We start from the raw sequence: 25,607 nt of genomic DNA on the forward strand, positions 1-25,607 counted from the left end.
AAGGATGTTCACTTTCAACAACAAATAACTTGAAAGCACATTTAGGACTGTTACAGAATATTTTCATATAAAATAATTGTCAAGCCAGTGTTCCACAAATGAATTAAGCCACACATAAAACCAGTCTTTCAAGTACTGCATGCTGTATCACAAAACAAATGTTATGCAATCTGATTAGTGTTAACACCAGTATTTATTTTTGTATAATAACAAGTTAGACACAATATTTTAAGTAATGCCACATTTCCTAACCAAGGGTGTCTCCAGCAAGAACAACATTTGCAAGATTTTTTTGATCCAATTAACCAGCAACTACTTTTCCAGCTGTGACCTTTGCTAAGTAGGATAGAAGAGTGAATGTAGCACATATGAGAGGAGCAAAAATATCAGGCAGCTCCTCAAGGTTCACATGCAACAAAATCAGCTTAGCCAGTCATATGAGAGGCCCCAATTTCATAAGGAAAAAGAGTCTTGACACTAGTACGAGGTGCCGAGCATAGTGGAAAGACTCATGCAGAGCAGGGAGACAGGAAGCAACTACAAAAAGGTAGTTAAGAGAGAACCATACTCAGAATGGAGATCTGGCACCCAATGGGCACAGCATCGCCTTCCCAATGGGAATGAAGACTGGTCCTGGGGTACTGAACCCTGAATCCACAATATAAAAATTAGGTGCTCAGCAGTAAATGCCTTGCGAAAATAAGTACTTTTACTAAGAACAGGAGTACAGCTGTTGCCATACTACTTGATCACCAACTTCCCTGGATTTGTAATGGGCTAAGCAGTGACTTTGCCCTTTTCCCTGTTCTTGCAGTGGTTGGAGAGACTGCAGATATGGTTTTGGGCCCTCAACAGGAGACTTTTACGGCTACTATTGACAAGAATCTGAATGAGTCTGATTCTCCGGAGGAGTTAGTGAAAATGGCGAGGAAGAAATCTCACTGCACCTTTTAACATGTGGCTGGTTTTAATGTGTGGCTATCTCCCAGCCAGTACAGAAAAAAATAGAATTTTGTTTGTGGACACTACCACCTATGCCTCCCACCCTCCCCATGAGAATATGGTGGTAGAAACAGCAATAGCTAAGGCTAAATTGGTCAGTCATGGCATGGCACACTATCAAGTCCAAAGTTGAAAAGACAGAACCATAAGCAGCTCCAAATACAAAGTATTGATAGAATTCACCTCCTGTATCTTTAATTTTCTTTGACCAGCAGTAAATGAAGGAGGATCGCACTCCTCTTCCAAGTCAATCTTCATAAATTCATCTATCGTTAGCTGACTTGTTGGTGTATCTTCAAATTCTGTAAGCCTAACATATATACATAAAATTAAAATACATAATATTTTATTGTAGTATCTTTTAGAACATTCTTTTTTAAACAAGCAGTTTTACAAAAGTTGACAAACTGCTAAATTAAGGAATAAGCATGTCATCCTGAGAGACTGCGGCTCAAACAAATAAATAGATAATAAAATAAATAAAATAATCATCATCATCATCATAATAATACCCAGCTCTTATACAGCACTTTTCAAAGGAGATAAATATAATTATCCCCATTCTACAGATAGTGAAACTGAGGCACAGTAAGTTTTTTATCAAGGAGAGATTCTGGACCAAAGTCCCCTCTAAGCTGCGTGGCGGCGCAGCAGGCTACTAAGGGCCACACAGGTGGGGAGAGGCGCCTCTCCCCCAGCCCCAGCTCCGGAACTGCCCCTGCAGGAAGAGACACCTCTTACCTGGTCGCGGGCTGCTGTGACAAGAGAGGGCTGGGGGGAATCCTCTCTCCCCGCCGCAGCCCTGGGACCGCCTGCACCCCAAACCCCTCATTCCCGGCCCCACCCCAGAGCCCCCACCCCCCCCACACCCCAACCCTCTGTCCCAGCCCTAGGCACCCTCCTGCACCCTGAACCCTTCATCCCCAGACCCACCCCAGAGCCCACACCCCCAACCAGAGCCCTCATCCCCCCACACCCCAACCCTCTGCCACAGCCCTAAGCCCCCTCCCACACTCCGAACCCCTCAGCCCCACCCCCACCACACATCACCTCCATATTAGTGCACATAACAAAATTCATTCCCGCACATGGACGTAAAAAATTTGAGGGAACATTGCTCTGGACTGGAACAACACAATCACTCTAGGTGATAACTGGAAAAACCACATGGAGAAATAAACATCTACTTTCTAGCTGACTTAAATCAGGGTCATCAATCCTAACAAACAAAAATTCACCAAATTTCTAAACTAAAATATGTATTTATCATTATACCATAGGAAAAAGTTTAAAATTATTCTTAGTGTATTAAAATTACCATTAATTTACACAAAGCAGGTCTACAAATAATATAATTTCAACAGTTTTGAAACAACCCATCTTCCCAAACAGAAGACAATGGACTGCAATGGAGAAAAAAGGGTCATTTGTGCCTTGAATACATTACATATATGAATACTTGTAAATATTTACAGTAAACAGTAATAATATAATTAGCACTTGTTCAGTGGTTGCATTTTAAAAGTTACTATGTTAAGAATACAGAATCTCTCTGAAATCTTTCAAAAGAAAAGAAAATTAAGTAGGACCTATTTGTTGCATTTTCAACCACCAAATGTTGAGATTGATGGATAAGTACTACTACATCCATTCTGCAAATGGAGAAAATGAGAGAGCAGTAAAGTGTAAAGCTGGTGGGAGAGTTCCATTGGAATGATTTTTTTTTTTTTTTGGACAGAATATGCCCTTTTCACAAAATTGAAATTCTCCATGAGACTCCTGATGGCCCCCCCAGAACCCCTCCCCCACACACACACACACACACACACACACCCCCTCTCCCCCGCCCGCCCCCGGAACCTCTGCCCCTGCCAACCCATCCAACCCCTCCTCTCATTCCTGACGGCCCCTCCGGAACCCCTGCCCCCTGTCCCGTGACTGCCCCTCGCCACCCCATCTAACCCCCACTTCCTGACTGCCCCCCGGGGACCCCTGCACCATCCAATCACCCCTTCTCCCTGCCCCCACTCCCCCCCCGGCCCCCCTGCCCGAGGGCACCCCACCTCCCCATCCAACCCCCAATCCTTCCTGACTGCCCCCTGGCACCCTTGCCCCCATTCAACCCCCCTGTTCTCCACCCTCTGACCACCCCGACACCTATCTACACCCCCACCCCGAACTTCCCAGCTCTCTATCCCCCTCCCTCCCCCTTACCGCGCTGCCTGGAGCACCAGTGGCTGGCGGCGCGACTGGAGCCAGCCACGCCATCGCCACCGTGCAGCACAGAGACCGGGTCAGGCCGGGTTTTGCAGCTGCGCTGCCCCAGGAGCTCACAGCCCCACCACCCAGAGCATTGTGCCAGCGGCGGAGCGAGCTGAGGCTGCGGGGGAGGGGGAACAGCAGGGGAGAAGGCCGGGGGTAGCCTCCTGGGTCAGGAGCTCAGGAGCCGGGCAGGAGGGTCCCGCGGGCCCCATAGTTTGCCCACCTCTGTTCTAGGCACTGTACAAAGAATAAGAGAGAGTCCCTGTGCCAAAGAGCTAACAATCTAAGTAGGAAAGAGGCAAAGGGTGGTAAAATGAAAGTATTATTACCCCCATTTGACAGATGGGGAACAGGCACAGAGAGATTAAATGCCTTGCCCAGGACCACAGATAGGTAGCACGGAAACTGATCCCATACCTCCCAAGTCTTAGTCCAGTGCCTTAACCACTAGGCCAGCCACCCTCTTGTAGGTAACACTTCTACATGACCCTTTCTATCACAGCCTGAACAGTGTTCATAAATTCATATACTAAATACTTATTATATTAGTGTCCAGACGCCACAATCAGGACCAGACCCCCTACTGAACGAAGTACTGTGCAAAACACAGATACACCTGGTTCCTGCCCCAAATTTGGCTACTGCCTGAGGCCTCAATCTTGCAAGCAGTTCCACATGGGTGCACCCTGAACCTGTATGGATCTTGCAGCATCAGGTCCTCGGAGAATGTGTAGTGTGAGGGAGAGGGAGATATTATATATCACACACATATGCATGTGCACATGCACTACTTTTTAGCTATACATAAATAAATAACTACTTTCCTTAACAACCTGGCGGAAATATCTAGCCATTATACATTGTTTAAATTATGTACAAGATATCAGCCTTTCATCAAATTTGTCGATGTTTGAAATATGCCATCAAGATGACAAATTGCTAAACACATGACATTAGTTTTGCAGTTAAGAAATACTGATGCAACCTTAACTGTTGCATGTTAAATTTTATTATGACAGAATTTCATACACCCTTGAAATTATTTCCTCAATGAAATTCTACATAAAACTATCTCTCACTTTCATTTTGTACTTTTTATCTAAAGAAAAATTAAATCAGAGTGGCCAGTTTTAAGCTACGTGTAAAGGGAAAATAAGTAGATGTACAAATTAAGATATTATTTGGCTTGACACCAAGTCAAAAAAGGCATTAAAAACGGAAATTTGGCAGACAACTATTTTCTATTTATAGCAGAAGTGGTAGCAACCACTAGAGTTAAGGCTGAAATGCAACTTCCAATATAACCCTCTCCCCTCCCCCTTTTAACGGTTTCTGACAAACTCTCTCAAAACAAATTCCTTTGGGGCCAAAATTTTCCAGAGTTTGGTCTGTGCCAACAGGCATCCCCCACATACACTTTCTTGTCCCCTGGAAAAGATACAGCAAAGGCTGTTCCACTGTTTTTGTTCAAACCATGTATGTACAAAAATATACTTTTCCTGTGTGTTCAGTTGAGAAACGTTGTGAACACAGCTCAACAACAGTGGAATTATTATTGAGACTTGGTTTGGTTTGTGGATCTTACTGGAGTCTAAGAAACAAGGCAAGTTTGAAGGAAACTAGGGCAGCCATCATGCAGTTATGAGCACAGACATTTTTTCCACCCATGCACACCTTCCACAGGGGATTTCTTAGCCCAACCTACAGCTAGGAAGGATGGGGATGCCCAAGTGCTGCTGACTTAGCAATTCAGTTTTTCTACTCACTCACTGAAAACCAAATTTTCAAGGGCTTTTAAAGTACAGACTACAAACACTTTTGAGAGTTCCAGGAAACGTAAAATCTGAGAAGGATAGAGTGTACAGGGTAGGAAAGGCCATGAGACTCCTCTCACCTACTCCCCAGAGCAACAAATAATAAAGAACAGTTTTTAAACAATTTTGACTTTATTTCCTTTCATACATATAGGGGGCGGGTAACTTCAAGAGAAACACACAACTGTCAACGTCCTGTTGTCTGGCTGTGCGAAATTGGCCGCCAGGCAGGTTGCATCAAACTCCCACCCGCCATAAACGTCTCCCCCTTACTCTCACAGATATTGTGGAGCACACAACAAGCAGCAATTACAATTGGAATATTGGTTGTGCTGAGATCTAACCGAGTCAGTAAACTGCGCCAGCGAGCTTTCAAACGTCCAAAAGCACATTCTACCACCATTCTGCACTTGCTCAGCCTATTGTTGAACTGCTCCTTACTACTGTCCAGGATGCCTGTGTACGGCTTCATGAGCCATGGCATTAAGGGGTAGGCTGGGTCCCCAAGGATAACTATAGGCATTTCAACATCCCCAACAGTAATTTTCTGGTCTGGGAAGTAAGTCCCTTCCTGCAGCTGTACAAACAGACAGAGTTCCTGAAGATGCGAGCATCATGCACCTTTCCCAGCCATCCCACGCTGATGTCGGTGAAAAGTTCCTTGTGATCCACCAGTGGTTGCAGCACCATGGAAAAGTAACCCTTGCGGTTTATGTACTGGCCGCCCCGGTGTGCCGGGGCCAAGATAGGGATATGCGTTCCGTCTATCGCCCCGCCGCAGTTAGGGAACCCCAGCTCATTAAAGCCATCCACAATGGTCTGCACATTTCCCAAAGTCACTACCCTTGATAGCAGCTGGTCAATGGATTGTGTGGGCTACTTGCAGCACAGCAGCCCCTACAGTAGATTTGCCCACTCCAAACTGACTGACCGGTAGCTGTCAGGCGTTGCAAGCTTCCACAGTGCTATGGCCACTCGCTTCTCAACTGTGAGGGCTGCTCTCATTTTGGTGTCTTTGCGCAGGGGACAGCAAGTCACAAAGTTCCATGAAAGTGGCCCTATGCATACGAAAGTTTCGCAGCCACTGGGAATCATCCCAGACCTGCAACACTATGCAGTCCCACCAGTCTGTGCTTGTTTCCCGGTCCCAGAATCGGCATTCCACGGCATGAATCTGGCCCAATGCCACCATGATCTCCCAATCGCCACATGCCGTGCTTCTAGGAATGTCTGTGTCCATGTCCTCATCAGTATAGTAAAAGCACTGTCGTTGCTTCCTCGCCCGGTTTTGCAGGTACTGCTGGATAATGCGCGAGGTATTTACAATGGTCAAAACTGCAGCGGAGATCTGAGCCTGCTCCATGCTTGCCGCGCTATGGCGCCTGCACGGGTAATCCTGGGAAAAGGGCGTGAAATGTAGGAGAGCTGTTCGGTTCAAGATGGCCAATAAAAGACGGTAAATGGTTGTCTTCTGTAGCTTTCACAGAGTCGGGAAGCTCGCTAGAGCTGCAAAAGCGGGAGAGCAGAGTTTGCGGCGGAAGCTGTGTGGCTCAGTTCACGATGGCCGAAAAACGGGGGGAATTGTTGCCTGCTCTAGTTTGCACGCGAGCCCAGGACAGACAACATGGAAAAATTAGCGAGCAATGCAAGAGCGGGAGAGCAGAGTTTGTGGCGGAAGCTGTGCTGCTCGGTTCACGGTAGCCGAAAAAAGGCAGGAAATGGTTAGATAAAAGAGTAGATAGAAAGACGAGAGGACATGCGAGGTGGATTCATAGTACCAGGAGACAGGTGGTGCACCGTACTGCACCGTCTGCTGGCAGTATGGCATCTGCCGTAGCTTTCACGGAGGGAGGAGCAAGTGACGGCACACATCCAGAAACACCCACGAGAATGTTTTTGCCTCATCATGCACTGGGAGCTTAACCCACAATTCCAATGGGCAGCGGGGACTGCGGGAAAGTTTCCCACAGTGCACCGCTCCGACATTCGATGCTAGCCTCGGTACTGTGGACGCACTCCGCCGAATTCACGAGCTTTAGTGGGGACACACAACACCGAATGTATAAAATCGCTTCCGAACATTCGAATAGAATAAGTTCGAATTAATTTCGTACTGTAGACGTAACCTTAGTCAATTGATTTGCCTTTTAGTAAAGTCTCAGAATATTTATATATGTTCACCATCATTTATTGTCTGAGCTTTCTTTGGAATTGTTGACCCATAGTATTGTATTCATTAGCATGAGGCACGTTCAGACTTCATGTTGGCACAGAGGTGATACGATAGATTGGGTAGACACGGTTACACGGTGTTTGCTAAATAAATCAGTCTATTTTTACATTATCATTTTTTTTAAAATGCACACACAATATATGCATCGATATCATACATACACCCCACTTTGTAGAGGCACTGAATACAGATATATCAGAGAAATGGTTACACACTACTACTTATGTTATAAACCAATATACTATATTTTATTATTATTATTAAAGAAGATAATTGTCTAATATTTCACAGGCTTGAGACTATGATGATAAATGTATTTTTTAAAATATATATTTGGGAATACATCATTAGTAAGTATTAAAGAATTAGCACCTTGAAAAGGTATATGCCTGTACATGTGCTTATATTGAGATAAAGCTCTAACACTTATGCAGTTGTTAATCATAAACTTTAAAGCTCTGCAAACACTTACACTGGTGCTTAACTTAATACACGTGGTAATCCCATTGACTTCACAAGTTATCCTTTGGATTCTTGGAATTTCAATTTAAAGGCGCCAACAAACTTTTTTTTAAAAAGGAATTTGTTACTTCAAGAACTGAAATGTTTCTAGTACTTTATAAAACACTAGTAGCTGAAAGCCGTGCCACCGCACAAGTGTATTTCATAAAATCAAAGTGTCTCAGAACTTAAAAATTAAACAGACTGCAAACCCCAATGATGATTGAACCTGGTGACATTCTAAACAGAAAGAGCGCTCAGCCATGTTTGCAGCTGTTTCCATCACTTCACTCTGACTCAACAGACATTCTAGACTTCAGAGTGACAATCCTGGAACCTTATTACACAGATTGCTTTGTTAATATTGGAAATTTTAAAAAGGCTTATGAAATTTAATGGTTGTCCCTTGAGTATGTTATATGATTTACAAGAAAAGAAATACAGCCTAACCTTACATTAAGGGAACTACTTTCCATTGAAGAAACGCCTCAGATCTTCAAACAGGGATCAGGGCCCTGTTGTACTAGATACTGGACAAACACTGTGTCCCTGCTCCAAAGAGATTACAAGTTAGCATTTAGCAATATGCAACAGGTGAATAAATGGGAAAACAAGGGGGAGAATATTGACTGAAGGAAAAAAGGTGATAGTGGAGACAGGTGCATTATATAAAGATATAAATGTAAGGGATAAACTAATAAAAATATTAAGGAATTTAAAAGCCAATTCATATGTATCATCAAAACTGATACAGAGAAATAAAAACTTGACTAATTAGTTAATATTTGTACAGTGCTTTGAACCTATGAAGTAATATATAAATCAATATTATTCCAATTAGATTGGCGATGAATCAGATAGAAATTTCAGTGAATTTATAAATATTTAATACATTTTGTTTCAACAATTAGGATGAGATGTACATTTGAATTGTGTGCCTCAAATTACAAAGCTACAAGGCCTTGTGAAGTGATTGTTAAGGTTATTTACTGCAGCTCTGCCAAAAGAAAAAGAAAATGGTTTTAAACCAAACATACAAGTTGAAAGTAATTAAGATCTGTTGTTTTAAATGCAAGTGACAGGATCTGTTGTGTCGCCATTATGTTTTGTTGCTTTTACCTTGCAAAAGCGGTATCTTTTTATGATCAGGTGAACAATTCTGCAAGATGAGAAGCTGAATTACTTAATACCCATTAATGTCACATATCTGTGAGCCTCCTGCTGAGACTACTGTTCTGATAAATGGCACTGGCAGATTATTGGCCCAAAGGCTAATAAGTAGGGCTCAGTTCACCGCAGTCCCCAGAGAAGAGGGTAAATTGACCCAGCCTGCACTGTCAGAGGCAGTTGTGCTACAGAGGATTAGGATTAATCTCCCAAGGAAGGAGGACAACTATAACCTATAGCAGTGGCTCCACAGGTAGAATGCTGCCATGGATTACACTAAATGGGCAACTCCCCCAGGTGCCTTGACCACATCATCTCCCCAAACCGCACTGTCCACTTTTATGACCATACAACACCAACCGCAGTGATGGAGTTGAGAGCACATTATCATGATCCAACCCCTCCAAGGCACATTTTCTGCCACAGACACTGGCATAATCCAGGAGCAAATCTACCCGTCAGCAGCAATTTAACAAATTGGAAGAATAAATCAAATAGTAAGGCACAATCAGGAGGCTCAGAAATACCAATATTATTTTTAATAACTTTGACTAAAATTTGTAGTTTGGTTTAAGAATTTTCAGGGAAAAGTACTCAGCGGTATAGGTGATATTTTAACATTGTCTATTAGTACCTACAACTAGTCCCATTCCCATCTACACAAAGCGATAACAGTTCTTAATACAATACAGCACAGAAACAGTAATAATTAAAAATAAATAAAAGTGTACTTCATATGAGAAGAGGGATATTTAAGCATGCGAAGCAAGTACTTATTAATTCAGACAACTTCCATTTAATGATATTTCAAGATTCTAATTCTTGAAAGGAATGAAAAAACCCTTGGCTACAGAAACACTTATTCAAAGGGATTTTTTATTTGCCTTCGCTAAATACCATATAATGTGCTCTTATTTCAAAAACATCAATCAAGTTTTATAGATTCGTGATAAATACAGTTGTAATTATAGCTCCCTGAAAATATTCAGCTGTCACATTTACCTTGTCAAAGTAAATAACGCTGTCATTTTAGCTGATGTGTGTGACTTGAGTAAACATTTCAAAGCATGAATTTTACAACAAAATTTCTTCACTTAAACTGGTCAAAATTAAATTTACTTCCAACTGCAATTTACTATGCTTATTATTACTCTTAATAAAAATTAACACTTAAACATATTATCTTAAAAGTGCATTATGAAGTGCAGAAATCATGAATTATAAAATGTGTATTAAAGAACATGCTCATTGACCAGACAGCAAAGTGACGTTAATACGGATATATCCCCATCATCATAGCATACAAGCATCTCACAAACAACGAATTTATCCTCATAACAACCCCGTAAGTTACGGAAATATCATTCCCATTTTAAAGATTAGGAATTGTATCACAACTATTTTTCACAACTGAAAAGTGAACAACATTTGAAACTAGTACTTAATATCTAATTAATTAGTTGCACCTAGATGCTCTATTGCTGATCATTAGGTAAAAAATTTCCTCCAAAGACAAAATGTAACAAAATTTGGGTAATATTGGAGATGGACAAATTTACCTACTGAAAGAAAAAAAAGGAGAGGTTACTTAACTTGTACAGTAACTGGGGTTCTTCGAGATGTGTCCCCCTATGGGTGCTCCACATCAGGATGCACACACGCCCGTGTGCTCTTGCTTGGAGATTTTCAACAGCAGTGTCTGCAGGTCTGCGCCTGCATGTTCTGACATGAGGGTAATATTTGGGGGGGGGAGGGGTGAGAGAGGAGAACCCACCACCACTCCAGGTCCTTCTCAATCATGAAAGTCCAATGAGAGACTGTGAGGCCCACTGGCGTACAGAAACCCATTTGGATAGACTGTGTTGGGGATGCAGACTGTTTTGAACTAGGCTTAGAGACACAGAGAATGTAGTCTTGCATTGAGTGTCACAAATGTACAGGATGCCATGTGACCCAGAAGTTGTAGGCAAGCATTTGCTGTAGTTTGTGGGCCTCTATTGTATTTTTATAACAAGGTCGGACATGGTGACAAATCCCTGGGTAAATAGGTTCTGGCAGTGAAGGAGTGCAGAGTGGCCTCGATGAAGTCTCTATATTGAATGGGTGAGAGGGTAGACTTTTACATTTTAAGCGGAGACTCAGGGCTTTCATAGTTGCTGTCTGAACCTTGAGGAACAAATGTCCTTTCAGGTGCCAATCATCCAGCTAGGGAACGACTATTCCCATCTGTAGCCATGGAGTACGTGGCCTTGTTGGTGACATCGAGCAACGGTTGAAGAGATGCTTTGGCAACTGTCTGACACCTGTAATAAGGGCCTGAAATTACACCCTCTAATCCTGAGGCAAGTGATCAATAAAAGATGTAAATTTAGAATAGTTTGTGAAGTCATACTTTGCCATAAGGGCTTGGTAATTGGCTACTCTGAACTGTAGAGAGACTCTCGGCTTGGTTCTAGTCTCTATGCTTCGAAGGCACTGAGTCCGACGCCAAAGACAGCACCACTCTGTAGGATTTCTCAGTGTGCAACTTCTTGGTCGGTCCCGCAGTTAGTACCGGAAGGAACAGGAGCATCAGCAGCATCCTTACCAGGACATTAGGTTGCCTGAGATCCAGACTGCAGGCATGACTTTCCCCTTTTCTTGTCCCATTCTGGGAAGTCTTTGCCTCTTTGAAGGTTCTGACAGTCCCATAAGGCCCCCAGAATCTTTGCTTATCAAAGAATCGAAGGCAGGAGGCCACTCCAATGTACAGGGGTTTAATTCTGTCCTCCCTCAATTTCCCAGGTCTGCTCTTAAATCCTGAGCAGATCTTACATTTGGTGGGAATGTGGCAGGTCTGAGGTCTTGGGAATAACCCATACTCAAGGCTAGGGATCAAGGTCCAAGAAGGCCCAAAGTGGGTGACAAAAAAAAGGGGGGAGGACCATGCCCCCCCAAAAGTGCTGACTGTACTAAATTAACTGCAAATGAAGACAAAAAGAAAATACTAAGAAAAAATAAAATGTAAGCAAGAGGAGTAGCCAGCTACATGACTACCAAAAGCGGACACTGCGACGCTCCATCCCAAGCCCCAGGCAGTTGAGAAAGAACTGGAGTGGCGGTGGGTCCACCCCTCTTTATCTTCCCTTATGTCAGAGCACATGGGCAACCAGGACACAGGCACGGACCCACGGACACTGCTGACGAGAATCTCCAATCAAGAGCTCACGGGCACAGGCATATCCAAACACGGAGCACCCATAGGTAGACTACTCAAAGAATAATGGGTGAATATTTCACAATTTGGTTACTTTTTACTGAATTCATGGGGAAAAACTTAGAACTCTCTAGTAGTCTTCCAGTTGTACTCATTTTTTGTTTTCTCATTAATAATTAATCGCGCTGTTAAACAATAATAGAATACCATTTATTTAAATATTTTGGATGTTTTCTACATTTTCAAATATATTGATTTCAATTACAACACAGAATACATAGTGTACAGTGTTTACTTTATATTTATTTTTGATTACAAGTATTTGCACTGTAAAAAAACAAAGAAATAGTATTTTTCAATTCACCTAATACAAGTACTGTAGTGCAATCTCTTTATCATGATGATTGAATTTACAAATGTAGATTTATGTACAAAAAATAACTGCATTCAAAAATAAAACAACGTAAAACTTTAGCACCTACAAGTCCACTCAGTCCTATTCCTTGTTCAGCCAATCGCTCAGACAAAGAAGTTTGTTTACATTTGCAGGACATAATGCTGCCTGCTTCTTGTTTACAATGTCACCTGAAAGTGAGAACAGGCATTCTCATGGCACTGTTGTAGCCAGCGTCGCAAGATATTTACGTGCCAGATGCGCTAAAGATTCATATGTCCCTTCATGCTTCAACCACCATTCCAGGAGACATGCGTCCATCCTGATGACTGGTTCTGCTCAATAACAATCCAAAGCAGTGCAGACTGACACATGTTCATTTTCATTATCTGAGTCAGATGCCACCAGCAGAACGTTGATTTTCTTTTTTGGTGGTTCAGGTTCCGTAATTTCTGCATCGGAGTGTTGCTCTTTTAAGACTTCTGAAAGCATGCTCCACACCTCGTCCCTCTGAGATTTTGGAAGGCACTTCAGATTCTTAAAACTTGGGTCGAGTACAATAGCTATCTTTAGAAATCTCACATTTGTGCTTTCTTTGCATTTTGTCAAATCTGCAGAGAAAGTGTTCTTAAAATGAACAATATGTGCTGGGTCATCATCCGAGACTGCTAGAACATAAAATATGTGCCAGAATGTGGGTAAAACAAAGCAGGGGACATACAATTCTCTCCCCAAGGAGTTCAATCACAAATTTAATTAACACATTATGTTTTTTAACAAATGTCATCAGCATGGAAGATGTCCTCTGGAATGGTGGCCAAAGCACGAAGGGACATATGAATGTTTACCATATCTGGAACGTAAATACCTTGCAATGGCAACTACAAAAGTGCAATGCAAATGCCTGTTCTCACTTTCAGGTGATGTTATAAATAAGAAGAGGGCAGCATTATCTCCTGTAAATGTAAACAAACTTGTTTGTCTTAGCAATTGGCTAAACAAGAAGTAGGACTGAGTGGACTTGCAGGCTCAGAAGTTTTACATTGTTTTGTTTTTAAGTGCAGTTATATAACAAACAAACAAACAAAAAATCTACATTTGCGAGTTGCACTTCCATGACAAAGATTGCACTACAGTACTTGTATGAGATGAACTGAAAAGTACAATTTCTTTTGTTTATTATTTTTACAGTGCCAATATTTGTAATCAAAAATAATATACACTTTGATTTCAATTACAACACAGAATACAATACATATGAAAATGTAGGAAAAGCATCCAAAATATTTAATACATTTCAATTGGTATTCTATTGTTTAACAGTGTGATTAAAACTGTGATTAATCACGATTAATTTTTTTAATCACAATTAATTTTTTTGTGTTAATCGCGTAAGTTAACTGCGATTAATCAACAGCCCTACTCATTAATGAAAAATGCAAGCAGTTACTAGGTCTTCTTTAGTGTATGTCCTTCTTTTAGTATTTTGATTTCCAATTATTTACCTTGATATGAAGAGTCCAAAAATATTTTTAAAGAATAATGTCTTCAAAATTAAAAGACAAAAAGGTACATGGAAAATGTTCATGTTCAGGTTCTGGTCACAGCCACTTGCGACCTTAAATTAAATTGTCACCCTGTTTTACAAGCTTGGTTTTTATTATGCTGAGGCCATAGTTCTATTTCATCATCATCACTGTACTACTAAAAACGCATGACTCTACAGAAAATTTTACAAATTTTGTAAAGTGGTATGTATTATCCGTTACAAAAAAACACGATACACTAGGGACTAAATACTGGGTTAATGCAGTAAACCCACAGCATTCACAGCTTTTCAGATCAACCATTTACTCCACCTGCGCAGTTAAGAACACTGCTGACATTTCAGCCACATAAATCCTGTGTGATGTTACACAAGTCACTTAACTCTGCCTCAATTTCCCCAACTGTAAAATGGGGATAATGCTTCTTACCCACCTTTGTAAAGCACTTTTGAGGACTTGGAATTGGAAAATGCTATATAAATAGCAACAAATGTTACTTAAAGTTGACCTGCAAACCAAGTTTTTACTTTCATAGTTCCTGGAATTTCTAAAAAGAAAAATAATCAATTTCTCTCTCACCTGCATGAACTTACTACTCTTCAGTATCTTAAGTAAAAGATTAAAACAGTAAAACTCCACTGACCTTTTCCTTAACGTTGACTCACAAACCTTGACCACTCTGATAACCTCTTTAACAGTACGTCGGAAATCATGCATTCTTGCTGCCACTAGAAGAGCTAGAGAATGAGCAGAGAAAGTCAGTGACAAAGGTATTTAAGCAAAGCAAAGAAAAAGAAAGAAGAAAACACTGAGCCATACAAATGTACTCTATCTCTGTTCTCAACTTCAGTTAAAGAACAGCAAATGCTAATGTTCAGCTGTATACTTGAATTCAGGTGATTACGTTGAATTGTACAAACTTTGCTTCCCATTCAATAAAATTAAGTTGGCAAAATGTGTTCTGTAAAATTCTATGCTTTAGTTGGGTTTGGCAGCCAAAGTAAGCTACTCAAATACAACACAAGAATATAGAATTGTTCCACACATAAAAGAATGTATTTTTTTTCCAGTAGCAATCTGGTCTTCATCAATAAATTGCTCTCCTAGAACCTTTACCAGAAGCCAAAAATAAGATATAGATTCCATCTAGGTAGTTGTCAGTACCAGTAAAAGATTATTTCCTATTATTACTATTTGTATTTCGGTAGTACCCAAAGGCTCATGGAATCGGGACTCCATGGTATTAAATGATATACCAATGCAGAGGAAGACATGGTCCCAGTCCTAAAAAGTTTACATTCGGATTTGAAACACGACACAAAACTAAGTGTCACAGACAGTAAGAGAGAGGGTGAGGGTACCAAGAAGACTGTGTGGTCACATGGGTTATCTGTGTGTTCTGCATTATTGCAAAAAAAACCTTTTCTTTTACATATGTACACACTTAAAATTTGCAAATAATGCAAAGTGTTCAGATAACCTATGCAATGAAACAAGCTTCTTGATACCCTCACCATATCAGCTATCCCTGACTCAACCTAACCTAAGTTGCTGGGTTTTTTGCAGGTATTACAGCAGGGGTTGGCAACCTTTCAGAAGTGGTGTGCCAAGTCTTCATTTAGTCGCTCTAATTTAAGGTTTCGTGTGCCAGTAATACATTTGAACGTTTTTAGAAAGTCTCTTTCTATAAGTCTATAATATATAATTAAACTTTTCTTGTATGTAAAGTAAATAAGGTTTTTAAAATGTTTAACAAGCTTCATTTAAAATTAAATTAAAATGCAGAGCCCCCCGGACTGGAGGCCAGGACCCGGGCAGTGTGAGTGCCACTGAAAATCAGCTCACATGTCGCCTTTGGCATGCTTGTCATAGGTTGCCTACCCCTGTATTAGAGCATAAATGGGTCTCTTGCAGAGAAGTGTGAAGAAGGAAAAGGTAACATTCTTATGGATTAGTTCAGGGAGGGCACTTCATGCATGAGGGGCAGCATAAAAAAAATGCATGTAGATATTTGTGGAAAAGAGGAGAAAAGGGAGGTCAAAGTTAGTATCACTGGCAAGTTAGAGGGGATGGGGACTATGCAATGGGGAATAAAGGTCATTAAGAAAGCAGGAGCAGGTTAATGAATGGTTTCAAAGGTGAGGACAAAAAGCTTGAATTTGCAGAGTCAGTAGAGGGATTTCAAATGGGAAGAAGGAGTGACATGGGCAGAGCAACAGGCAAGGAAGGTGATCTTAGCAACTGTATTTTGCAGATACACCTTTACCCAGATATAACGCTGTCCTCGGAAGTCAAAAAATCTTACCGTGTTATAGGTGAAACCGCATTATATCGAACTTGCTTTGATCCTCCAGAGCGCGCAGCCCCGCCCTCCCGGAGCGCTGCTTTACCGCGTTATATCCGAATTCATGTTATATCAAGTCGCGTTATATTGGGGTAGAGGTGTATTAGAGTGAGTGATATGGATACCAGAGAGAAGGGTAGAGTAAACAAACTGCAAGAACATTAGGGCCTGGAACAAAAGACTTAGCACCATGGACAGAAATAAAAGGTTGAATTTTGGAAATGCTTTGGATGAAGAAGTTGCTGGATTTGAACATGGCTCTGCACGTTTAGAGTATAAGAGCAAAGGGTATCTAATAACATCTCAGCTAAGAGACAAAAAGTCACCATCTGATGGCTGAACCCAAAACAGAGCCTTTTTATATAGCAAATCAGATTGGCACTTTATGTGTTAAACAATTTACACCAGATTTTAGATACCTGCTCCACAGAGCCCCGATGGTCGGCGTCCTGTGTGCATCCAGTCTCTTTTCATCCTCTGTAATAATCTTAGAGCTGTCATTGATACCTTCTGGTTCTTATCTCCAAATTCTAGCATGTGCGCAAAACGAGGAATATATAAACATGGATCTGCAACACAATAAGATACAATTATTTCTAATCTTGACTTTTAGCTTTTGAAACATGCACCTTGAACAAGTGTACCACAGACATTCCATAGTTGATTTGCTATGTATCTCAGTAACAAAAAACTCTTACAGCAATACTTTTTTTTTTTTTTTTGGGAGACTGGATCATTTGACCTGGTTATTCTTTAGAACCATCTTTTTAATCTCTGTACCAATTAGCAGCTAAAACACTAATCCTTTTTTGCTTTACAGTTAAACATTTTTAAAGTATCACCATGGTGTATTCCATATATACAGTACTTTTAGGCCACAGTTCTGCAATGACTTGTGCATGTGCCTAACTTTATGCATATGATGGACATTAATGGGTGACTCCACACATGCGTTAACTCAAGCATTTGCAAATGTATTTGCAGGATTGGGGGGATAATTTAGATCCAAACTTTTTAACATTCACCGGTATAGCAACATATATACTAACTTATGTGTGTCTGTACCTGACTATAAATTACTCTTTGAAACACAATTAATCTGTTCAAAATAATATATTACTACCAAAAGTGTACACATCTCCAAATTTAACCAGCTGCAGTCCCTTAATCAAAATTCCATATTCACAGATTCATACTCCAACAATACAAAAAGCTGTTTATCAGGCACACTGGAGCAGACCTTCAGCTGGTGTAAAATGTCATTGACTTCAATGGAGCTAAGATAATTTACACCAAATGAGTATCTGCCCCTCTATGTATAAAATAATTTCAAATTTTGGTGTTATCAGCTATAGACTAATAGAACAGCAAAAAGCTGTCTATATGCGTGGTTGCTTTACCTAAACCAACTTCTAGTTTATCAAATAGAATCTTTTAAAAGCTATGCTTTATACTTGTTTACTCTCTTTTTCCGGGGTATCAATTTCTCATTTCCTGGCAGCCTCTTATCACTTGACCCAAAATCTATGGGGTATGGTAAATTGTTAACTATTACACTCAACTCAATTTCCTTAGCGGATTCCCCATTTGGGCACTTTAACTGATAAAGATGGTATTTCTGCTGAAAACATTAATTTAAATAGTCTTACAGATTTGCAATTAATCAAACCAGTTACATTTTACTACTAAGTTCAAACAATGGATATCCTGTTGCCATTTCCAATTACCAGGATTGTACTACACACCAACAGACTCGCAGCCTTTCCATTTAAAAGACTGCATATTTTACTTTAAAGCAAAAACTTCCAGACATAAGTATTTCTCCCAAAGAATTTTGAAATTACAAAATGGAATCAACTAGTAAACATGATTATAAATAAAACAATAGAAATATTAACTCCCTAAAGGCAATTAGTAAGGAAACAGAATCATTCCCACTGTTCTCCAATCATCATCCATATCACATCTAACATCAGGGATGCCTATTTAACTTAATGTATTTTAAGGTGTCTATCACCAAAAAGTAACTGGCCTGTCTGAAAGAATACACCAGGGATACTTCAGTTAAAAAAAACATCACCACTACTATAAAGTTCTTTCAAAACTATGGTCTCATTTTAAAAAAAAAACGCCATATTTAACAAAAAACTGTTTAACTCATAATTCAATAAAACATAATGACCCTTTAAAGTGAAAACTCATTTCTCTAGCTTTTTACATTTTCCAATTTCCATTTTACATTATTCCAAAACACCAAATACGTTACGGTAATGAGCTGACAATTTCAAAATCTTCTCAAGTTCACTTGGCAGGGTTCATACAAAAGGGCTCAACTTCAATGGATGCTGAAGCCACTCAACACCTCAGAAAATCAAGGCCTCAAATGAGAGGAGGAATTTATTATTACTTTAAATTCTTCAAAGCATTTTTTCACTATAATTTCTATGAACTGACAAACGTTTGCATTGTAGCTTTTCAGGAAATTCTGCTGGCATTCATGCCCACAGATCATTTGACAGAAACTAGTTTGTGCTACACATTATTAATTTACATCTTTAAACTAGCAAAACAATCGGAGTCTTGAAAAGTAGTAAATGCAAATGACTTAAACAAAACTAAAAACTGAAAAGCTCTCCACCAACCGGCAGACTGTAAATGGCTGCAATGCAATATTAAGAGTATAAGAATTAAACATAGGTCTAGGATGAATGTAAAACCAACTTCTTAATTGGATGCAAACAAGCCGACACATTTTTAAAAAGTTAAGTTAAAAGTAGAATACTGCGGTTCTTTCACTCATTCTAAATAAATGCGTTGATACTGCAGACTGCTCCAGGCTGGCAGAACTCTGCTCCCATACAGAGCCCTATTGACTTCAGGGAAATTCCATGCATTTGCAGGGGCCATTCTGAGCCGAACAGCTTGCAGGATCAGGGCGAAAGCTAGTAGTTATGTTTATTTATGCTACTACTCAATGTGCACTCAGAAAGAACTTCATACTCTTCAGAAAGTTTCCCGTACCCTTCCTTCCTATCCGACCTTTGTCATGACACCTCTGCTTTCAATAGTACCCATCAAAATAGATAACAGAAATGTCAGGGTGAAAAACAAAGTGGCCACAAAATTTCAAAATCATCATTACGAGCAAGAAAGCAAGAATCGCTGGATCATACAAAAACAGAGAGGGCATAAATGTGTGGTGTGTGAACAGTTACTGTAATACAGTGTGCTTCAGGAGGTTAATAACAGGCCTTGTTCAGAAATGACTGCTCCTCTATCACTCCCCTCCCCAAAAACCCACCGAAAATATGGTAAAACTATAATCCAGCGAAGCGCTAGAAATCAAACTCAGAGGTGATGGCAATAGTGGTGCAAGTTACACACTGGTAAACAGGGACTCCTCAGGAGCAGGAGTGTAATACCCCAGGTGCAAAAGGATGATGGGTGGGGCTGTAGCTGGGGAAACAACCAACAGGTTTGGGGTTTAAGATAAAGCCCAACAGTTGCCTTTCCTGCTACAACCCCACCCTTACACTGTCTGGCTGTGTGCAGGATACTCCAGCTTCCACGCACTCGGAATGTAGCCCAAGTGTCTGCTGCAGTGCTGACTTGCATTCTGAATATCCCTCACTGCTTTTACCACCGGGGCAACTTAATGTTTTGTCTGTGCTCTTGCTGCTCCGAAAAGTTCAAACCCTGGAGGGAGAAAGGGCCGGACAGCAAGCAGCTTTGCGCGAAAGGCGGCTGCAGAAGGACTTGGGGCGCCCTCGCTCGGTCCGGCTGGGAACGACTGGCTGCACAGAAACAGGATCTCAGACCCAGCCCCCGCCCGTCTTCCCAACCATTTCCATAATCATGGCTTCTGACTCCACGGAGCAGCCTGCCGTGCAAACTTTCCCAGCTCGGTGTGGGCGGAAGGACGCCTGGTGAGGGCAGCAGGTACAGTGACTCCGACTTTTTGGGTGGTCTGGGGCAGGCTGGGTCTCTGCAGAGCTCCCCCGCTGCTGGGCAGCGGCTGAGTCCCAAACTGCAGTGCTGCTGTGCCTCTGCGTGGCACTTCTGCCTTGCCTGCTAGGGCTCCCACTCTGCAACATGTCAGACTTGCTCGGCTGCTGCAAGTAATGCCCGGGATCGGGAAGAAAACAAAAGCCTCGCCGGCTCTATGTGCACGGGCTTGGGGGGAGGAGGAGGGAGGCTTTCAGGAAGAAAAGTGGCTCCGATCGCCAGCTCTGCCCCCATCTGTTTACTGCCTTCCTGATTCACCTTGGCTCAGCATCAGAGCCCGAGTCAAGCCAAGCTGAGAGCTGCTCTCGGCAGGGGGAGACGCGCCGGGGAAGACGCTGCAGCTGGGGGCTCTCCCGGGGAAGTTGAACGCAGACTGCGGCTCGCCCGTGGGGCTGGGTTTACTTTTGCAGAGGGCTGGAGGGAAGTTGGCGGGGTAGGTCCCCACTGCACCGGAGGCGGGGGGTTGCTAGTGTAAGGCTCCCCCCGCCTCTGGGGGTGAATTTGGGGCATCGGTACATTTGGCTCCATTGCAGCCTTTCCTGGGCGGTGGATTTTGGCTCCCTGTAATTTTCCCAAGCGGCTGGGAGGGGGGGGGGTGCGGGGGAGGAGGGCGAGCTGGTGGGTAGGAGGGAGCGGAGAAGAATGACATATTGTCTGTGAAGGGAGGGAGCCCGGCCTCCCCGGGGCCCGGGCCCCGGCGCTCCCCATTGGAGCAGGCGGGCGTGACGCGCAGGGCCGCGGCTGGCTATTTGAGGCAGGAGGCGGAGGGAAGCCGACACACACACACACACGGTGGGGGCAGCGCACACGCGTGAGGACACGGGCGCCCGGCCCCGCTGCTGGCTGAAGCCGCCGGGCTGCAGAACCACAACCGCGCAGGCAGGCGGCCCCAAGGGCAGCGCCCGCTGATCGCCGGGGAGACGTGCCGAGCGGCCCTGGCCTTGCAGCTGCGCGGGACGCGGACCCTCACCCCGGCCCCGTGGGCATCTGCTCAGGGCAGGACTGAATCTGGGAAAGTTTTGTTCCGCAGGCAGCGCGGCGGGATTTACAGCAGCCGCCCCCTCCCGTGCGGAGGAGTTACACGGCGTGGACTGGACATCGCGGGCAGGGGTTATTCGGCCCTTGTTTAAATACTAGGCTGGGAACTTGCTGGTCTCTCTGCAGATGTTTAACCCTTGCCCGGAAGAAGGATCCAAGTCGCCTTTCAAAGAGGATCCAGTGGTTGGCAGCAGCTCAGCGCGGGCTGGGCTTTAACTCTTGGAGGCTTTCTGGATTGACTCTGCTGCTCCTCCTTTTGGGGAAACTCTTTGCCTGTATCCCTCCCGGGGTCTTCCTTTGCAATCCTGCCTGTGGTCTTGAGGCTGGGATCTTCAAGCAAAGGTGAGCACTGGCACTCATGCACTACGGCACCATTCTGCTCCCCAGAAAAGGTGCTCGGGGCTTTTGAGCAAAAGCTGCAGTTTAAAATCATAAGTATCCAGGTAGTGGGACTTGACTTTAGAATAGCTGTCCTCTTGCTCATGCCACTGCCCCATGGCTGCCTCAATGGCAGGATCATGAAGTGTTTGACTTTCTTTCTTCTGCTTCCAGAGACCTTAAAGAAGTCCAAAAAGAGCGTGAGGTCAAACGGCAAGGTGCCAGCATGCTATGAGATAGTGCCCCTGTCCCTGAAGAAGAAGATGGCTGCAGAGCTTTACCCTGCCAGCACTAACACCAATATTGCAAACAGTAATAACGCTGCTGCTGCCACTGTCGCTGCTGCTGCCAATAGCAAGAAAAACGCCCTTCAGCTTCAGCAGAGTGCCCAGCCGCCGCCACCACCGCAACTGCAAAACCTGAACAACAACAATTTGGAGAGCTCCAACTGGCAGTCCTTCCACCCCACCCTGCGGGAGAGGTAAGAGCCAGCCCGGCCAGAGTGCACAGAATTTGGGCAGCCCTTGCCCCCCCCGGAGAACTACAGGGCAGGAGCCAGTCCCATAGCCATCCCCCTTCTGTGCCAAAGGCAGGAAACATGGGCTGTTTAGCAATGAGCAGCCCTCCCACCCCAGATTGGGTGGGAGGAGAAAGTACGGCTCCCCAAGCCAAAAAACAGCGAGTTGTGGCAGTCACAGGCCCCCTGCAGCCTAAGGAAGTTCAAGTATTGCATCTGCATATTGGCCATATTCTGCCCTCAACTCACTTGTGCAACCACCGACTCCACAGTGAAAGAAAGTATCCCACTGTGTCCCACTGCACCAGCTGTAGCAAGGGGATGGAGTAGACATGTACTGAAACCAGGACTCGATTTATGTAGCATTAGGTTGCATTGTGGTATCAGGTGATAAACTTGGCAAATCTAATTTGGTTTCTCCTTTCCTGTTACTTTCAGGAACGCATTGATGTTCAATAACGAACTTATGGCTGATGTACATTTTATCGTAGGCCCCTTGGGGGCATCAAAGAAAGTTCCTGCCCATAAGGTTTGTGCAGTTGATTGATTTTTTTTTTCTTCCCTCTTCTGCTAGGGTAGTGGAGTTACACTTGTCTAATTATGATATTTTGTCTGATCTCCAAAGTAAAGAAATAACTTTATATATCTTAATTATAATGGGACAGTTTAAGGGATTTCTGTTTGAATTGAAGCTTTTAAGTTTTCCCCCAGTATCTCTTCTGTCAGCTAGTATGTTTAATTACCAAAGCTACATACTAAAGACATACATGTTTGTTTGTTTTTTAACAGTATGTTTTGGCAGTTGGTAGCTCTGTCTTCTATGCTATGTTTTATGGTGATCTTGCAGAGGTCAGATCTGAAATCCATATACCAGATGTGGAACCTGCAGCCTTTCTAATCTTATTAAAGTAAGTGGTCATTACATTTCCACACATCCTGTGGAGAGATTAAAAGTGGTTTATAAACATCTTTAAAATCTTTTAAATGGCACCTAGGAACATGCAGCTATTATACTTTATTAAATGTGCTGACAAATGTTGAATGATGTCAAATTGCTACTTGTCAGTTATGACAATGGTAGCTTAATCTCTCACGGTTTGTGTCGCTTTTAAAAATACTTGTTTTTTATTCTGTTTAGGTATATGTATAGTGATGAAATTGACCTGGAAGCTGACACAGTGCTTGCTACTCTGTATGCTGCCAAGAAGTATATCGTCCCAGCCTTAGCAAAGGCTTGCGTCAATTTTCTGGAGACTAGTTTAGAGGCTAAAAATGCTTGTGTTCTGCTGTCTCAGAGCAGACTCTTTGAGGAGCCAGAATTGACGCAGCGCTGCTGGGAAGTAATTGATGCTCAAGCAGAAATGGCATTGAAGTCAGAAGGCTTCTGTGAAATTGATCAACAAACACTAGAGATCATTGTAACCAGGGAAGCACTAAACACTAAGGAGGTGGTAGTTTTTGAGGCTGTTCTTAATTGGGCAGAGGCTGAATGCAAAAGACAAGGGCTACCAATTACACCAAGGAACAAGAGGAATGTATTAGGAAAAGCTTTATATTTGGTGCGGATTCCAACTATGACTTTGGAGGAGTTTGCCAATGGAGCTGCTCAATCTGACATCCTTACCCTTGAGGAAACGCATAATATATTCTTATGGTATACAGCTGCAAATAAACCCAAGCTAGAATTTCCACTGACAAAAAGAAAAGGACTTGTACCTCAAAGATGCCATCGATTTCAATCCTCCGCATATCGTAGTAACCAATGGAGGTACAGAGGTCGCTGTGACAGTATCCAATTTGCTGTAGATAAAAGGATATTCATAGCCGGACTAGGCTTGTATGGATCAAGCTGTGGTAAAGCTGAATACAGCGTCAAAATTGAACTTAAGCGTCTAGGAATTGTTCTTGCTCAAAATCTGACAAAGTTTACCTCTGATGGATCCAGTAATACTTTCTCTGTGTGGTTTGAACACCCTGTGCAGGTTGAGCAAGACACATTTTACAACGTAAGTGCCATTCTTGATGGCAATGAACTTAGTTATTTTGGGCAAGAGGGAATGACTGAAGTACAATGTGGAAAAGTAACATTCCAATTCCAGTGCTCCTCAGATAGTACCAATGGAACTGGAGTACAAGGAGGACAAATACCTGAACTCATTTTCTATGCATGATGCATTTCACTTTGATTGTATTCCAGTACTGCTATTCACACTAAAGGATGTTTTGATTACTACAAACCTCTACAGCAGAGTGGAATGTTACACTACTTACCTATCTACTACATCAGGCTATCAAAATAAGTGAAGGAATGCTCTTGAATTTAATCTTATTTTATTTATTCATAAGATATGACTTAATTAAAACTGCAACATGCAGAAAAATGTTAAATTCTGCACGTAATGTGCATTTATTTTGTATATAGATAACTAACTTGCAGACTGCAGCTGACACAAGCAGGATGTTCTAAACTAGAGCAGTTTATGAATCTGTGAAATATAAAACATTTTTACTTGCCCTAAAACCTGTGTACTTGATCATTGCTGATTTTATGGCTAGTGTCCATGTTAATATCTCTGTAGTACAGTTTAGTGGTGGGACTCCTACGAAAATGATAAACAGAACATTCAGACTACTGTGTTTGTCTATAAAAGGCATAACTATCAGCACAAATATAGAGATAGCTTTGCAAGGTAACTAAAGCTCTCCACAAACAGGCAGACTATACAGTTTCTTCCCTCCTCTGAGGTAATGTATAAGGAAGCACCGTTTTCTTAAACTTCCGTGACAAAGCAGAAAGGTTTGAGCGACTGTAAAGCTGATTTAAAAACATATCCTAAGCTTTTATTTGAAACCTTACAAGCTTTCATTCCGATTAAGTTCTCTACAGCTACTGCATTTGCTCTTTGTGGAGTTAAGGAAGCTTTAGATTAAACTGACATCTGTCCCATTTTCAAGTAAGTTGCAACAGATTGGTCTAATGTCTAGGCCCTTGTCTACACACAGTTAAAAACAAATTTGTTAAATTGGTACAGAAACTGTGTGTGGACTAGGATAATTAGAAACCAATGTATGAAGTAAGAACTTTGACTCAGTTTTATATAGATTTGGTAAAAGTTACAGTACTAAGCCACATTTAAATGCAGCTTAAATTTGTAGGGTTTTTATATATCTACAAAAACCCACTGAAGGAGCAAAGAACTGAAATATAT

General features: G+C 42.2%; 2 protein-coding genes across 5 annotated transcripts in view; one reads left to right on the forward strand and one right to left on the reverse strand.

The window, feature by feature from the left end:
* The window catches only part of BRF1 (BRF1 RNA polymerase III transcription initiation factor subunit), a 219,934-nt gene that overhangs the window by 106,535 nt on the left and 87,792 nt on the right, over positions 1-25,607 (reverse strand). The window contains exons 6-8 of the mRNA XM_024194413.3: positions 16,880-17,029; positions 14,760-14,853; positions 1,186-1,312 (exon numbers count right to left, since the gene is read on the reverse strand). Coding sequence (XP_024050181.2) covers positions 1,186-1,312; positions 14,760-14,853; positions 16,880-17,029 — 371 coding nt within the window. The remainder of the gene's footprint in view (positions 1-1,185; positions 1,313-14,759; positions 14,854-16,879; positions 17,030-25,607) is intronic.
* On the forward strand, positions 19,484-25,570 carry BTBD6 (BTB domain containing 6). Of its 4 annotated transcripts, none has more exons than XM_024194408.3 (5): positions 19,484-20,399; positions 21,496-22,362; positions 22,837-22,927; positions 23,188-23,306; positions 23,537-25,570. In XM_024194408.3, exons 2-5 carry the CDS (start codon positions 21,986-21,988, stop codon positions 24,567-24,569), a joined length of 1,620 nt encoding a protein of 539 aa, XP_024050176.2. In that variant the 5' UTR covers positions 19,484-20,399; positions 21,496-21,985; the 3' UTR covers positions 24,570-25,570. The 4 variants fall into 4 exon arrangements, with proteins under 4 accessions (XP_024050176.2, XP_024050177.2, XP_024050179.2 ...); XM_024194409.3 differs by having other exon boundaries at positions 21,630-22,362; XM_024194411.3 differs by having other exon boundaries at positions 22,056-22,362.

This window comes from Terrapene carolina, unplaced genomic scaffold, assembly GCF_002925995.2.
Source record: "Terrapene carolina triunguis isolate 2854851 unplaced genomic scaffold, T_m_triunguis-2.0 Scaffold189, whole genome shotgun sequence".
Taxonomy (NCBI): Eukaryota; Metazoa; Chordata; order Testudines; family Emydidae; genus Terrapene; species Terrapene triunguis.